The sequence below is a fragment of the Musa acuminata genome, chromosome BXJ3-6 (genome assembly GCF_036884655.1).
Source record: "Musa acuminata AAA Group cultivar baxijiao chromosome BXJ3-6, Cavendish_Baxijiao_AAA, whole genome shotgun sequence".
NCBI lineage: Eukaryota > Viridiplantae > Streptophyta > Magnoliopsida > Zingiberales > Musaceae > Musa > Musa acuminata.
In genome coordinates this window covers 5,164,453-5,180,714 of record NC_088354.1, presented here as the reverse complement: position 1 = coordinate 5,180,714, position 16,262 = coordinate 5,164,453, and the positions used below count along the sequence as shown (strand labels likewise).

The 16,262-nt window shown below is 38.3% G+C and overlaps 3 protein-coding genes across 7 annotated transcripts; 1 reads left to right on the top strand and 2 right to left on the bottom strand.

The window, feature by feature from the left end:
* The first annotated feature begins 697 nt into the window (after window positions 1-697).
* Window positions 698-4,932, top strand: LOC135639402 (eukaryotic translation initiation factor 2 subunit alpha homolog). Its single transcript, XM_065153143.1, has 6 exons — window positions 698-1,184; window positions 1,299-1,385; window positions 1,459-1,605; window positions 1,761-1,865; window positions 4,344-4,442; window positions 4,528-4,932. Exons 1-6 carry the CDS (start codon window positions 756-758, stop codon window positions 4,681-4,683), a joined length of 1,023 nt encoding a protein of 340 aa, XP_065009215.1. The 5' UTR covers window positions 698-755; the 3' UTR covers window positions 4,684-4,932.
* A 267-nt stretch (window positions 4,933-5,199) lies between these two features.
* Window positions 5,200-8,548, bottom strand: LOC135586414 (cytochrome c-type biogenesis CcmH-like mitochondrial protein). 4 transcript variants are annotated; one of them, XM_065153376.1, is made up of 5 exons: window positions 8,276-8,539; window positions 8,064-8,185; window positions 7,220-7,380; window positions 6,005-6,136; window positions 5,200-5,502 (listed from the first exon to the last, which is right to left on the bottom strand). In XM_065153376.1, exons 2-5 carry the CDS (start codon window positions 8,131-8,133, stop codon window positions 5,323-5,325), a joined length of 543 nt encoding a protein of 180 aa, XP_065009448.1. In that variant the 5' UTR covers window positions 8,134-8,185; window positions 8,276-8,539; the 3' UTR covers window positions 5,200-5,322. The 4 variants fall into 4 exon arrangements, with proteins under 4 accessions (XP_065009448.1, XP_065009450.1, XP_065009449.1 ...); XM_065153378.1 differs by having other exon boundaries at window positions 8,117-8,185; window positions 8,276-8,537; XM_065153379.1 differs by having other exon boundaries at window positions 5,368-5,507; window positions 8,276-8,548.
* A 2,253-nt stretch (window positions 8,549-10,801) lies between these two features.
* On the bottom strand, window positions 10,802-14,830 carry LOC135639890 (sulfite exporter TauE/SafE family protein 3-like). 2 transcript variants are annotated; one of them, XM_065153882.1, is made up of 12 exons: window positions 14,397-14,830; window positions 14,127-14,286; window positions 13,616-13,816; window positions 13,460-13,524; window positions 13,340-13,367; window positions 13,180-13,256; window positions 13,014-13,100; window positions 12,868-12,921; window positions 12,548-12,769; window positions 11,625-11,718; window positions 11,405-11,545; window positions 10,802-11,246 (listed from the first exon to the last, which is right to left on the bottom strand). In XM_065153882.1, the coding sequence occupies exons 1-12, from the start codon at window positions 14,607-14,609 to the stop codon at window positions 11,161-11,163; spliced, it is 1,428 nt and encodes a 475-aa protein (XP_065009954.1). In that variant the 5' UTR covers window positions 14,610-14,830; the 3' UTR covers window positions 10,802-11,160. The 2 variants fall into 2 exon arrangements, with proteins under 2 accessions (XP_065009954.1, XP_065009955.1); XM_065153883.1 differs by having other exon boundaries at window positions 13,180-13,253.
* Between the last annotated feature and the right edge of the window lie 1,432 nt (window positions 14,831-16,262).

The following is a 16,262-nucleotide window of genomic DNA, read 5'->3' as shown; positions in this document are numbered from 1 at the left end:
TTTATATTATCTCCTCATTTAATTTCTCTCCCAAAAAATAAAGTTAATCATTTTTAGGCGTGATTTACATATTTTACAAAATATATAAAAGACAAACTACTTAAAAAGCTCTTTTAAATGATATATATAGGATAAACTCTGAAAAATAACATCATAGTTTTGAAAATTTATCATAAAACACTCTATTTAAAAAAAAATCGACAACATCCCTTTTTTCATAAATAATAAATTTGTCTTTAAATGAGACATCTATGTCTATACTTTTGTTGACCCTTAATTGTTTCCATCGTCGATCGTTTATATTACGGGTGAGAACGATAAGGATAAGGTATCGTTGGTCACCTGTGTTTTCATCGTTGTTAACTTATATCATGGAGGATGATAAGAGGCTAGACATACAATTATAAGTTAGCAGGAGTCGAAATTATTGACTAACGAGAGCCCATATAAGTAGGGTGAGGGGCAGGAGTCGAAATTATTGACTAACGAGAGCCCATATAAGTAGGGTGAGGGGTAGAGGCGATAACGGGTCAATGAAACGAAGATACAGAAAAAATAATTTTAAGGAGTGGAGCTCTATAAAACAAATATTTTATAATTTTTTAAAAAACTAGGTTTTTTTTTCCCCGGAGAATTTAACTATATATTAAATAAATATAATGTAATTTTGTGACCTATAAATGTGATAGAGCGCTGCCTCCACGAAACCGTATCCCAGGAAGAACCCTAATTGTGGATCTGCGTAGTCACCGAAGATGCCGAACTTGGAGTGCCGGATGTACGAGGCCAAGTACCCGGAGGTGGACATGGCGGTGATGATCCAGGTGAAGAACATCGCCGACATGGGAGCCTACGTCTCTCTTTTGGAGTACAACAACATCGAGGGCATGATCCTCTTCTCCGAGCTGTCCCGCCGCCGTATTCGCTCCATCTCCTCCCTCATCAAGGTCGGCCGCCAGGAGCCGGTCATGGTCCTCCGCGTCGACCGCGACAAGGGTTACATCGACCTCTCCAAGCGCCGCGTCTCCGAGGAGGACATCCAGGCCTGCGAGGAGCGCTACAACAAGAGCAAGCTCGTACACTCCATCATGCGCCACGTCGCGGAGACACTGGACATCGACCTCGAGGAGCTCTACGTCCACATCGGCTGGCCCCTCTACCGCAAGTACGGCCACGCCTTCGAGGTGTCATTCAGCGGAACAGACCATTCGATTCTAGTTCTTCGTTAATTTCTCTGCTTGGTTCTTGGCTGTGCATTTCCGTTGAATAAAGATCGGTTTCTTGGTGATCTTCTTTAGGCTTTCAAGGTAGTTGTGACGGATCCAGACTCGGTTCTCGATTCGCTGACTCGGGTGGTGAAAGAAGTTGGGGCTGATGGGCAAGAGGTCATCTTCTGGTTTCCTAGTTATTGAACTTTCTATGATGACTTGTTGAGGTTATTAATCAGGTTGGCTGCAGGTGACAAAGGTGGTGCCTGCGGTGACACCCGAGGTGAAGGATGCGCTGGTCAAAAACATTAGGAGAAGGATGACGCCACAGCCGCTGAAGATACGAGCTGATATTGAAATGAAGTGCTTTCAGTTTGATGGAGTACTTCACATCAAGGTATTGAGTCCTAAATTTTGTTCATTTTTTTATTTTCTTGTTCTTACATAGACATTACTTATTTGAAGTGCTACTTTGATGTCAAATAAGCTTTGTGATGTAAAAAATGATGGAGGCATTTAACTTGAAGTAATTTGGAACCATTTGTGGTGCAGGAAGCTATGAGGAAATCTGAAGCTGCAGGAAATGATGATTGTCCTGTGAAGATCAAGTTGGTTGCCCCTCCACTCTACGTTCTCACCACACAGACTCTCGATAAGGTGCTTGACAGCCCATTGCTCTTTCTAACATAACTTGCTTAGGGTTCTTCATAACTTATCGAGCACAAGTAAATTTCTTCTTGCAAGCGTTGCCTGAAATGCTTTCTCAACTCATCAAGATGGCATTCCTGTAAGAAGATGTGTTTTAAGCTTTCTTTTCCTCTATTTCTTTTTTTATGAAGAGGTTTTACTAGTTAAAGAGGGGCCAATTGAATGAAAGAACTTTTCTTGATGGTGTAATCTGATAGCTTATGTTTTACTTGGTTGTTTTTTGTTTGCTTCTTTGTTATATTTCTTTTTTAAATAATGTAAAGGGTGGAGTAATAGTGTGGTTTTTTATTTGAGCTATGATTTTCTATACTCTATGACATCTTTTACTAAGACACTTATGAATTATGTTGCCTACCGCATTTGTGTGCATCAGTTTAGATTGAGTATCTTTAATTTTGCTGGCTTATTCTTAGATTTACTTTGTTTTGTTGTGAATAAATTGTTGTGTTTAATGAGAATATGTACATGCCAAGTAGCCATATAATTTTGCTGTAAATAAATTGTTATTGTACTTCTATTGATTGTTGCATTTACTCAGATTATGTACATGCCAAGTAGCCATATGATATTTTTGTCTGGGACTAATTTCTTTACTCTCCATGCATTCTACTATGTGATGGTCGCTACCACATGACATCCTCACCGAGTGCGATAATTCGTATAGTGTTCCAGTCTTCTATGTGCACGTGTGGCTTCCAAGCACTTTACTAATTGATTTTCAGTTCTTATCGTGGTTGTCTTGTTAATTTTGAACATAGTTCAGGCTTAATTGAGATATGTGCTAGTGTAGAACTCCTATATTTTGTAAACAAGCAGAATCAAAATCTAATTATCATCCTAGGCTGACATCCCTTTTCCTTAGAAGGTCCCTTATCAGTAGGGTGAAGGAACCAAAGGGATCTTTTGTACCTTCTCTCATGCAGAACATATTCACCTTGCTTTTTCTCTGTCTGGGATTGCAACTTTGACATTCCACTTTATAGAGCCTCCGTGAATTTAGTCTCTATGCTAGAGGATCTCATTTATGTGGAAGTCTATAGATCCTACCTTACTCTTGGAGGTCCTATACTTGGGTTCTGCATCATGAATTGATGAAATTAAGTCCAATGTCATACAAATATTCCATTTATTATGTATAAGCATACTAAAACAAATTAATTTAGACATTGCACCAAAAGACTATACTACAACACAATGACAACAGGCCATAATGTATTTGAGATTGGCTATATGGATCTTTTCCTGCAATGGTGTTTTGTATCACAATAACTCTAAATTATATTACATTTTTGACAAAAAAATAACTGCCACTTTGAAAATAATCTGAAAAAAATAAAGGATTTAAATCTCTTATTTTTATATGAATTAAAATTTGTATATTTTTGAAAATTGACATAACAACAACAATTTGGAGTTGGCTATAAGGATCTTTACCCTCCATTGAGATTGAGTTCTATCGATGGCAAAATATTTTGTTTGTTCTGAAAGGTATAGTTTCATGCTTGCCACTACCATATCAGTGCCTAATTCACCTTTTATCATCAAATTTTTGTAGTCTCCCACCAGCATGCGTTCAGGAATTTATAAGGTCGATCTTTGCAGGAGAGTTATAAATAATAATAGAGCTGGCAATCATGGTATAATAGAATACCTATAACTAGATTTAGGCAATATAACGTACTGTAAGTTAGTTTTTGATGGCATCATGATAGTGCACTTATGTGTTCAAAACCATTAAATTGAATCTTATATTGGCATCGATCATATGAATTTGATATATGCTTTATTCAAGTCTCTCTAACTTATAAAACTATTCTTCCAGTAAAATATGTTTGAGGATGTGAGTGGACCTCTATTCATGGGCAACTACTGCTTCGTACTATTTGTAGATCACCGTTATTGACCCAGTATCTCTCTCTCTCGCTCTCCGTTACTGTTCCTGGAATAGGAGTATGTGTAGCTTCAGAAATTATTCGATTTATATGCCTATCTGAACTTTAGAGGAGTGCTATCCCAGATTTAACTAATAAAGTCAAAATGAATGATATATGAGGCCGATGATTCTCTGGCACGTAGTATCTACATTCTCTTCTTGGTAACTAATATTGGAGAAAGAATTGTTGTTACTTGTACTTTTGACTTCAACTTGTCTTACCATATTTCGACAATGAGATATCAGATTGGGAGATGTCCTTTCTGTCTTAAATATGTCAGTTGCTAAAAAGTTTATTTATTCAACTGTTCTCTTCTATCCTGTTATTATTCTCATGTGATTCCTTGAAAAGGGGTTTTGAGCTATAGAGGTTTAGTGGTGATTATATTATGTTTTATTGTGCATGTATGTTTGTGTTAATTCACTTGGTATTACTATAATTTCTATTTATTCCCTTATTTGCATCTCTTAGTGTGCCTTGTGGCTGTTTACAGGAACAAGGGATTTCGGTTCTCAATAATGCAGTTAAAGCTTGCACTGAGGAGATTGAACTGCACAAGGGAAAACTTACACTGAAGGAGGCACCAAGAGCTGTAAGTTACATTTCCTTGTAATTATTTACTCGATAGACGTCTAATACTCATCCTGAATTTTGAATTTTGAATGCTTTTTCTATAGGTGAGTGAACGAGATGATAAGCTGCTTGCTGAGCATATGGCGAAACTGCAGTCTGCTAATAATGAGGTTGATGGCGATGAAGGCAGCGAAGAGGAGGAAGACACTGGAATGGGCGACTTGGATCTGGAGAACTCTGGTGTTAGCGTGGCCGATTAAAGAAATATTGTCAGGGAGATCCAAGTAGGAAGGTTTTGTGTCTGAGATATTAGTGTGGAGCCAGATACCATACTATGTTGTTGAATTCTGTCGGGATGCATATGAGATATTAGTGTGAAGCCAAGTAATATACTATGTTGTTGAATTCTATCGAGTTACAGGAAGGAACTAGCGTTTGTTAGAATCAAGTGGCATCCTTTGTTTTCTTTTCCTTTATAAGGTTAATAAAAAGATTTCATTGACACTTTATTTCTATAATATGTGGAAGAGCATGATTCATTTTGGTCATTTGATGCATCTTGAGATCGTAGTTCTGCACTTTGCTTGACGACTTCTGTGAAGTTGCATGAAGTTACTACCACAGCTGTTGATATAATGCAGCTCATAAACAGTTTCTTAGATCCAAGTTTTAGATATATGCATTCAAGAACAAAAGTTCCTTTCACAGCTTTCAGATGTGGCGAGTAGGCTCTTTCCAAACTCATGAAGCTTCTATTTTGACATCAATTCTGTATGTATGGAATAAGGTGTTTAACGACCAAACTTTTGCATCAATCGTATGATTATTTCAGACAGGATCTCTCTGGTAGCAAAATACACACTTGTAGATAAAAAAATGTGCAGATATGTTAGCTTACATCAATTCCACCATTTTCTTCTTGGAGATGGAGGTGGTTTGAGGAGGTCAAGCATTGTCTCCTTCTCCGTGGGGGTCAAGGGAACACCTCTAACAAGGTTCAGTGCCATTATGTGCACATTGGTCTTCTGTCTGTACCTCCTATACGCCCATGCTCCGGCTGCAGTCCCAGCGATGAGGAACTGTGCTTGATTACATCAGGGTTAGTGTCAACAAAATTTTTCTCACAATGCATGTTCCAAGATCAAGTGGTTCTTGACAACATTAAGTCAACTAAAGCTAGAGAGCACCTCTAGAATTTGCAGAGGCATAACAAACAGAATCATCAATTTCCTATGCAATGGTGTAAAGATGGCTTATAAGCAGGAGATGAATTTAGTGCAACTGTGATAGAAGATATCTTTAGGTTTGAGAATGCGACATAAAAAGCTTATAGCAAGGCTGGCAACTTCAGAAGCGGAACAAGAGATTAGAACAAAGAAGATTTTCATGAGAGTCATGAAACCCGAGTTCATCAATGGCTTGGTCGGTTTCAGTATCAAGTATAAAATGATAACAACAGATGTTTCACAAGGACATTTGTAGTGTTAATATGACCTGATATGCCACAATATTAATGTAAAAAAATAGGTTTCCAAGTCAGGATGAGTGAAGGTCAACAAAAAGATATTGTAATCAACTCACCGGTGACAACCATAAAGCAGCAGTTTGTAGATCAAAACGAGGGACATAGAGTACGGACTCGCCAAAGTCCTCTCCTAGCTTTTTATATATCTCCTTGTCAGTTTTGCCAGCCCGGACCTCATCTCGAATCAGCTGTTAAATATCACAAGAAAATTCCTTACAAATGCAAAGTACTGTTTCGGTCTTGTTTACATAATACAAAGAATGTAGACAACATCAAATATCTATTCATCAATACTTCAGTATTAAGATTAAATAAAACACTACAATTGTAAGTTCATCACATGAGAAACAAAAATTAATAGAAAGTTGGTCATGGTACCGTTCCAATGAATGAGAACAGTGAACAAGATTTTAGAAATCTAAATGTCAGATCAAACAAGCCAGCACAGTAGCTAACCAGTAATACAAAAACTAAAGACATGGATGTTCTAGATAGAACAACATGGCGACGATTGGCTAGAAACTGCAATGTTGATGCAGTTGATGTGGCTCATTCAAATGAAAACTAGAGAGTCAAAGGAGAGAAATACAGTAGTTCCTCTGCAAGTAGTGGAAAAGAACGACAAAGATTTGAGGAAGATGATGAAGTCTAGCCGCATTTAACACATTTTCTCAAGAAAGAGTTAATTTATTCACAGACAAAAAGAATAATATACTGCTGAGATTAGTGCCTCACTTAAATGAACAGATTTACACATCCTAGAGTATCCATTACTTGTTTGTTAAAATATTTATATTAATGAGAATTCTACATGTGAAAATGTTTGCTACCAAGAAGGTACAGTAGTACCGTGAAGACCTTTAAATGATGAAAATTATTAGGGTGAGAACAATTAGTCTCATAGTCTCAACATAATTATAACACATGCATAAGTCAGAATGAGTCCAACTTGTGGCTTTCTGTGACCTGGAATCCTCTTCAACATTCCATGCGAAAGCACAATACAGCCTCAAATCCCAACCCATAAATACTATAGGATACAAACTTGCTCTTCTTAGGTTATTTGCATTTCTTATAGGTGGAACTCACTAGAGTCGTTATGCCTTGGTTTTAAAGGCTTTATCTTTTTTATATCAGCATTTTCTTATAGGTTGAACTAGCAAAAAACATTCGCTAGCTTTCTCTAATCCAAAGTAATGGATGATACATCTACCTCATATATTGTTAGATAAATCACAGAGAGAAGCAGGAAATTAAGACAAGTAGTTTACCTTTCTGAGCAAAATAGCAACATCTGCTTGTGAATCTTCAATGGATTGGCTGCCACATTCAGTACACCTGACATTGTGGCTGATATTCCTCGCACGAGCCTCCACAGTTCGAGCCTTCTTCAATTCCTCATCACTCGCCATCACGGAGAAAATCACACAACCTGCGATTGCAAGATCCCCAAGCCATTACAAATTTCGCTGGCACACACCAAGTCATGTAACCAATAAAGAGACAGAAGCTGATTCTCCTCGACATTTCGTCAAACACGTGGTGTGCAAGAAAGGAAAAACACCTTACACAGCCCGATGCCAATTTCAGAAAGAGAAAGCACATATGCAACTAGTAAAATACCATAACCAATCAAAAAACATTTCGTCAAATTTCACAGGAACGCACCAAATCACATAACCAATCAAGAAAGAATCAAATAAAATAACGCTGCAAGAAGTTTCAAAGAATAACCTGGTTCTCCTTGATATTTCGACAAACAAGTCGTGTGCAAGGAAGGAAAAACACCTTACAAAAAGCACGGATGCCGCTGCAAGAAGTTCAAACACAAACCTGGTTCTCCTCGACATTTCGTCAAACAGGTTTGTGTGCAAGGAAGGAAAACACCTTACACAGTCCTAGTGTCAATCAATTTCAGCAACAGAAAGCACATATGCAACAAGTAAAATAACATAACCAACCAAGAGACGTTTCGTCAAATTTCACTGACACGCACCAAATCACATTACCAATCAAGAGACAACCAAATAAAATAACGCTGCAAGAAGATTCAAAAACCTGGTTCTCCTTGACATATCGTCAAACCAGTCGTGTGCAAGGAAGGAAAGATCTTACCCAAAGCACGCATGCCACAAGTAAAATAACACTGCAAGAAGTTCAAAGACAACCTGATTCTCCATGACATTTCGTCAAGCAGGTTGTATACAATGAAGGAAAAACACTTCCAATATCAATTTCTGAAACAGAAAGCATGCATTCAAAAGTAAAAAAAGAAAAAGAAAAAGGATCAAATTTCACTATAAGAAGAAGAATCTAAGACGAATTACCTCTGATTTATGTAACACGCACTTGAAACGCTTCAGGTTTATGGCTACACAAGAAGTGTCCAAGAAATAGCAGGGAATTTTTAATTTCAATTGACGGATTCCACGATCCCAGAACCATAACAAATAGAGCGAGCGCCAAAACCCGCCTCTTGACCCAACAGTAGGATGCAGCTTAGACGACGACGAGGCCGCGCCGCCGCCTCAACGCTCGCCGAATCCGCGGCTGCGATGAAACAACCCGACATGTATGTATTCTGGACTACACATAATCAAATCTAGTATTTAATAATTTATCGTAAGATAATTCGAATCTCGTATATATGTATATATATAATAAACAAACATTTATTGTCTTCTGCCATAAAATGTCATTTAATCCCAAATCGATATAATGTACATCCACTTGCATTCTCTCTCAAAATATGACCGCGAACACAAGATTTTGGGTTAATTATATTTTATCTTCTATAATTAGTTATTTTTAATGTTTTGATTCCTATATTTTAAAAAGTTAAAGATCTTTATAATTACGAAAATGAAACAGACATCATTAATTTTACTAATAAAAATAAAAAATTAATATTTTAATAGATGGTTACATACGTTCGTGTCGTTAGGGACCATGGGTGACTATTATGGATAAGAAAAGCAACGACGAGAGGTGAGGACTGCTATGAATTTATGTCGACGTCGATGTAATTACCAAGCAATATCGCAATGTATCTATGTTGATGTTGACGCAACTGTCGAGCAATACTGTTTGACATCTGCATCGACAAACCTTTCACTGTTTGACAATTACATCGGCACTAACACATATGCAGAGTGACGAAAGGATTGCTTGACAATTATGTCGGTGTCGACGTAAATATAGAGTAACACATCTCTTATTGTTGCTCTCGTGATCCACAACATCCATGGCTCACAATAGTGCCATCATTTGCTACCATCGATGTTGTCCGTGACCATCAATTGAAACAATAAAATTATTATTTTATTTTTATGTTTTTATCGATAAAATCGATGATGTTAGGATAAATGAATCTAAACGTTTCACTTTCGTAATCACAAGGATAATTATGATGTTAAAGATAGTTAACTATAAAGGATAATATTAAATTATACCCAAAAAAAATTGATAAACCAATTGGTCAGCCCAAATATTATGACACCATATTATATTATGTTCCATAATGCATTGTGAGAGAAATTGCTTCTTGCATTTTATCAGACCTAATAAAAATTAACACTTTTGTTTCGACCAAAGTAATGTAACACCTTAAATTATAGTTTCATATTCACCTAAATGTTATCCTTCATTTGAGACATTAAAAGGTATCTCAGAATTAAATGGATGGATCCACTTATCCGACTTATCTCAGAATTAAATGAATGGGACCCATATCAACAACTTTAGCACATGAGAGGTACGTGAGGCGAGTCGAATTGCTTAGGAGCACAGAAGTGCAAAAGGAAACCCTTTTCAATTGAATTTAATTACCACAATGCCATCCCCACGAATCCTAGGATCGATCAATAGCTGGCTATATGGTGATTTTAACCTACACGTGGGGTTATTATTGTCAAGTGGGCGGATTTCAGAACCCATTGTCCGCACCCCCACCCGTCGGTCGTGGACGAGCCAACGCGGCGTCGCAGCCGCCAAGACGGCGGACAGTAGTCATTTACTTTTGTTTAGGGTTTATAAATATTTATTTTTTGCTTGCTAATGTGCTTCGTGACGGGGCAGTAATACACGTTTGCTCGGTATGTTTTGAGAACTCGAATGTGTTCTGGTAGTGGTACTGTGTGGTAGGAGTTGTGTGATTATTTCAGTTCTTGTTCATTTATATGTCATCCATTTGTTTTGCTTTGGGATGATGCTGTCAAGTCATCATTAGGTCTTTCATTTGTAGGTTCGAGTAATATGAATCTTAAAGATGATGATGTGATATGTATGTGAAGTGATATCAATGCTGTGACTTTCATGTTTAATATCGAGTTCAAGTCTTTTGAGCTTCCTAATTTGCCAAATTGAGAATGAATCTTGATGTTGTCCTGTCACAGTTCATGAAATAAACCTCTCTAGCTTGGGTCAATGATTGGTAGTGGAGGATCATTTCAAGGCCTTTTGGTGGCTGTAGATTGCGTAACATATACCAATGATGTCTTGGAGACCTTAGTGGGCCAAGAATGAAAGGAAGAATATTCTGTGTTCATTGTTTGAAATGGTGTTCATCAAATCTGTTAGTGATGTTGATGATAGAATGACTGATAAATGTGCAGAAGACCTTATGCTAAGCATGGCATGAGTCTTTGTTGCTTTGTCTTCTCCATCTTTAGTCATGCATGTCAAATTAGTGTGCAGAATGAGTATCCAAAAGGCAAAGAGTAGTCGATCCAAGTATCAGTAGTGTGTTTTATCTTCTCTTTAACCTAAAACAGTATCAAATGGGAATAAAGCAAGCAAAAAATGTGAATCATAATTCATGATCAGAGTTCAAATAAAGCCACAACAAGAGACAATGAAGACTCCAACAACATGCAACACCATTACAAATGTAATTTTACAGATTATAACCCTACAGCATTCAGATTACAGCATGAAAGACAATTTGAGAGTAAAAGACTTGTGGCTTAAGTTCTTACTGAGATTACTGTAAAGAGAGTCTGATTTAGAACTCTTTTTTGAAGCAGATCAAGAGGATTCTTGAAAATATACTACAAGACTTATTCTCAAGAGCTTTATTGAATGCAAATTCTGATATTAATCGGTGCAAGAGCAAGACAAGGCAGTCTGTGGTCGTCGAGGATTTAACACCTTAAAGAAGCTAGGGAAAGTTTCCCTGATTGTCTGTGAAACATCTTCATGCTCGGTTTTGAAGCTATGCTTCATACTTGCAGAGATTATCAAACCCCATGTACTCGTGATGCTGGATCTTCTGAACCATGTTTGAAATGCCAACTCCACCTGTTTGAGAATATTAGAAGACATGCTTTTAGTGATTGATGATAAGAAGAGAGTGCAGAGTTTAGAATAACACAATTCGGTGACCACCAGGCATTTTTTTGTTTCATCTTTTTCATATCGGAAATGAATTAGATGAAGAAGTGCAGATGTCTGCTTACCCAACGAGATCGCACTAACAAAAATGGTGAAAGCAAGGATGAAGATGATGAGCGAAGCTCTCCCAAGTATTTCAATCAGCCTCTTGACAATATGCTGCCCCACAAGGGCAGCAACTAATGCCACTGCCACAAAATACAATGCTGCCCAGATACAAAAGAATATTAGTCGAGTACACTTCAGTGCAAATGGGGGAAGCAAATGACAGGCGAACAAGATTACCATAAGGGATGGGGAAACGCTTCAAAAGATAATACTCCACAACAGACATGGATGAAGAAAATGTCATTGCAAAAGTTGCTGTGGCACTTGAGACCTGGAGAAACACTTTGAAGCTGAGTTGATCTTGAATGAGATGAGAGCATGTCAATCCAGAAAAAGTAGATTCACATTATTATATTAATATTGATGAACCATGAGTTGTTCACTGCCCACTTCACAAATCAACAAGCATTGTCAAATTTATATCGGCGAGACATACATTTTTTGCATGCCCAATTCAACATGTATAACCTTTTTAAGACCAGAGACCTCCAGATGCTAACCTAACTTTCAATGAGTTCATAAGCCTGTTTATCCAGAAACAGTAGTTTCACAAAATCATATCGATATCAATAAATCATGAGCCTGTTTGTACATGCCCAATCTGAAAAATGTATGAACCTTCTAATCCAACAGACCTCCAAACACCGACCTATTTAACAAATGTTATCATATCAATATCAATGAGCCATGCATATGTTGCACGTCCAATTCAACATAGGCATAACATTTTAAACCATAAGATGTTTAAAAACTAACCGAACTATCCATTAAATCACTAAATCATACTTAAATCATTGAGGTGACCGTGGTTGTGAGGACAATGAATCCAGTGGAACCGATTATCAATTGCTATATCATTTTGAGTTAAGCCACAAGATCAAAAGAGAACAAGAACAATATTCTCTGACTCATGTTAGAACCGTTGTCACATGATTCTTGATGATCCAAAATTATGTTGATCTAACATAGACATAGCATCACACTTCATAAGCAAGACTTTCAGAATAGTGTGCTCTCTTTATAATCACAAGTGCAATAAACAACTACAAGAAATTTCAGAAATTGGATAGCAGTCATAAAAGGAATAAAGATGCAAGCACCTGTGGAGGAACACCAAGCTCCAAGAAAACAGGGCCCAAAATAAACCCTCCTCCGAGGCCAAGCAGCCCTCCAACTACACCAGCAAGGATACCAATGCAGCAGTAAAAAACAAGATGAAGAACTGTAAAGCTTGTTCCTTCCTCCCCCTTTGATGAAATTATTCTCTTTCCTTTATATAAGCTAACAGCTTCATAGCCTGATACTCCCAAAGATACAGGAACCTGCAAAGCATTTAGCAATATAGGTGTAACAACAGAAGTCGTCTTTAGATCACCACTAAACTTTACTCATTCGTTGTATGCAAAAGCATGAGACTAACCTGAAGCAAGTTCAGAATCCAGTACCACAGAGAACAGGTCGATGTGTAATTTTGCTGAAGAGAGATGAAAACAAGGCGTGCCACTCATCAATCTCATATATGTCGTAACAGCATTGATTTTACATGCCTAGGATCAGATTTATCACCTTTAAAACCTGCAGGATAAGGAAAGTTATCCATACAAAGGAAAGAAGACCAAGCTCCTTCCAGCAGACATTCTCCATGACAGGGACCTGCAATGTTTGTCTAATTATCTTAGTTCTCCGTAGGTCATGGTACAACCAAAAAGAGTGCTGCCTGCTGCATATATACCTCTTTGCGTCGAGCCTTTGTACTTGAATTTCCAGGACCAGAAGGTAGAGCGTTGTATTCTATTTCTTCTCTTCCTGCTTGAAATAGATGAGCAATTGGATCTTATATCTTTTTTTCAACACTTTCATGGACTGTAAAACAAATTGATCAGCTTACTTACCATTGGACTCTTTAAGCATCGCTGCCTCCTAAAATTCAAAAACATAGATCAGGCAATTTAGTATACAACTGAATTAGGATCATCAATTTAGCTTTAAGATGAGCTAGAAACAATCAGCACCTTCTTCATTATTGTCTCTTTCTTCCATGTCTCTACACCCTTCAAAAATGCTTTACTTGATGTACCTAACAACAGCAGCCACATACAATAAGCATCCAAACCTTACACCACTTGTGAGAAAAAGAAGAGTCACATTAAAAAAAATGACTTAATTACCAATGAAGAGAATAATCAGAAGGACAGTGACCATCCAATCAGCAAAGATGACATTGAATGCGACCCCAATGCTAATCCCCAGCATTAGCATTGGTTGGAAAAGCAAAGCCAGATCATAGTCAATGATGGGCATATCCAGAGTCGGATGCCTGAGCTTCAGATTGTACCAAACAGTTGATCCAGCTGCGCCCATGATCATACCTGTCCGAGGTTTACACTTCGACTTCAGCATATGAACATATATAAAAGTTACGAAGAAAAATCTAAGGAACAAGAACTGGATCCAAACTGTGAGAAACACAAGATAGATGTGCTACAGATTAAAATAACTAGAAAGAAACAGCAATAAACAATACTAATAGAAATGTGTGATCTACTGCAGAACAGACTATATACACCAAGTACCAAAAAGGCCCTCTTTTGTTTTCTGCATCTCCCTTAGCTTCATTGACGTGGATGTTTGCACAAAATTAGCAGAATCTACCAGTATATGCATTGTACAGGGTCTCACATTTTGACATAGCAGTCGAAGACTTCGCATCGAATCCAATGATAAGCGTGAGCATGGGGACGTAAATCCCACCCCCACCGACACCTCCGACGCTACCAAACGCGGATCCCAAGAACCCGATGATTGTTCCGACGACGATTTGCCACCCTAATTTCATGGGCTTCACAAAAAAGGGGGAAATTTGAAGTAAATGCATTGGCAATAGACAGAAAGGTGACCCAAAGAGATCGGAAAGAATGAAAAGTTCAAGGCTTAAAATGTCATCTTTACCGGCCAAACGTGTTGGTAGGAAGATTTATCCGGCTGCCACAAGAAGTCCACCACCTTCAGCACGTAATCCGACAGCCCAACCTCTTCCACGGCGACGACGTCAGCAGCCGCCTCCTCGGGCTTCAGTCCGCGGTCCGCCACCACCACTGCTGCCGCCACCAACGCGACCAGAACCGCCGTCCACAACCATCCGGTGCGCCACTGGAGCCCCATATCCCCGTCTTCCTCCCCCCCAAAAAGTCCAACCTTCGCTCACTTCCTCGGACCTCCGCCGGAGAAATCAAAACTCCGGGGTTCAAATCCCCAGTAGCAACCAAAACCAAGGACCACTACGAGGTCAACGCTCCGGAGTTCCAATCCCCCGTTCAATCGACCGGAGCCGGAGGAAGAGCGACGCGGCCGATATCGGATCGTGCGGAGACTCACGGATCCGAACACGATAACGGCAGCCATCGTTGAGGCGGCAGCGCGGCTTTTAATATTTCTCAATAACAAAATGCCCCTCTCGTTGCCGATATTTACGACCAAGGCCATACTGTCCATGAACCTTTGGATACTATTCACCAGTGTATATAATTAAGCCTCGGATCTTCATCAACAACCCTACATGTGAAGATTGTGATCATGTTATTGTGATCTACGGTGTACGTTCACCCCACGAAGCTTCATGGAGTTCTCTGTGATAATTATTTTTTGGTATATTATTAATTGGCATTTTTATTTTAGAGCATTGTTTCATATAGTAATTTCAGGAAATAATTAAATGCCATATTTGCCTTCCACACATGACATATCAGTAAAATAAAATATACTGGGGAATGCAACTAAATCAGGTCAATAGAACTTTGACTAAGTTTATGTGGAAATAATTTAAGTCACTTTGATTTAGTAATTTAGCTCAAACAATCCAGTGGGAATTCTCATTGGCTATCAAGAAAGGGTTAGCTGGAATTAGCTTAGCGATCATATTTTGGGTTGACAGCCATGACAAAAACTTGTGGCGCACGGATCGTGTGCGGCAAGAGTCTTGGGATCCTCTACAATTCATCTCATCGGTACGTCCAAGCATCAATCATCGGTCAATGGCGTTAATGGTAAGGACGCTGTCGGAATTGGAAGAGGACGGAAACAGTCATAATTGCAGAGGATCCCTTACCCTGGTGCGGCGTGGCCGTAATTATGGCATGAACGTAAGGGTAGCTTCGGATTCTAAGGCAAACTTGTTATTGGTGGGATGGAGAAAGGTGGTGGGGGCCAGCTCGGGATGATTGCTCGCACCTGACATGCACGTGAGTCTGAGTCTAATAAATGACTTCCATGCAGGTCGTGAGGCGATAAAGGACTCTGGAAGGCTTTCCCCTCATTGGATGGGAGATTTCTTGTCCGGGACCAGACAGGATCCAAGATTATCCACTGACGACGTAGACGGACGCGCGTTACCCGCATTCAGACCAGCGGCTTGGCATGTAGATGAACCTGAATCGTAATTGGTATAATCATTGGATCCGGAATGTTCGGGGTCCATGAAGGCCACCTGCAAGTTGGGTTCGGTGGATTGGATGCGTCGTTTCATATCTTGTATAATCCTCCAATTCAATGAATTTTGCATTTGCCTCTTTAAATTTAAGTTATATATATATATATATATATATATATATACCATCGATATATTATTTCATAAGTGAAATTAAAAATAAAATTAATACCTCTATGATATTAATAAATATGAGGGTCACTTAATTGTTAAAAAGTAAATAATATTTTATGTACTCAAATTTTAATTTCAGATTTATTATATATTTATTAAATTTAAATATATATTTTTTATATTCAACTAATAAGCATGAACGATATTCATCGATATTT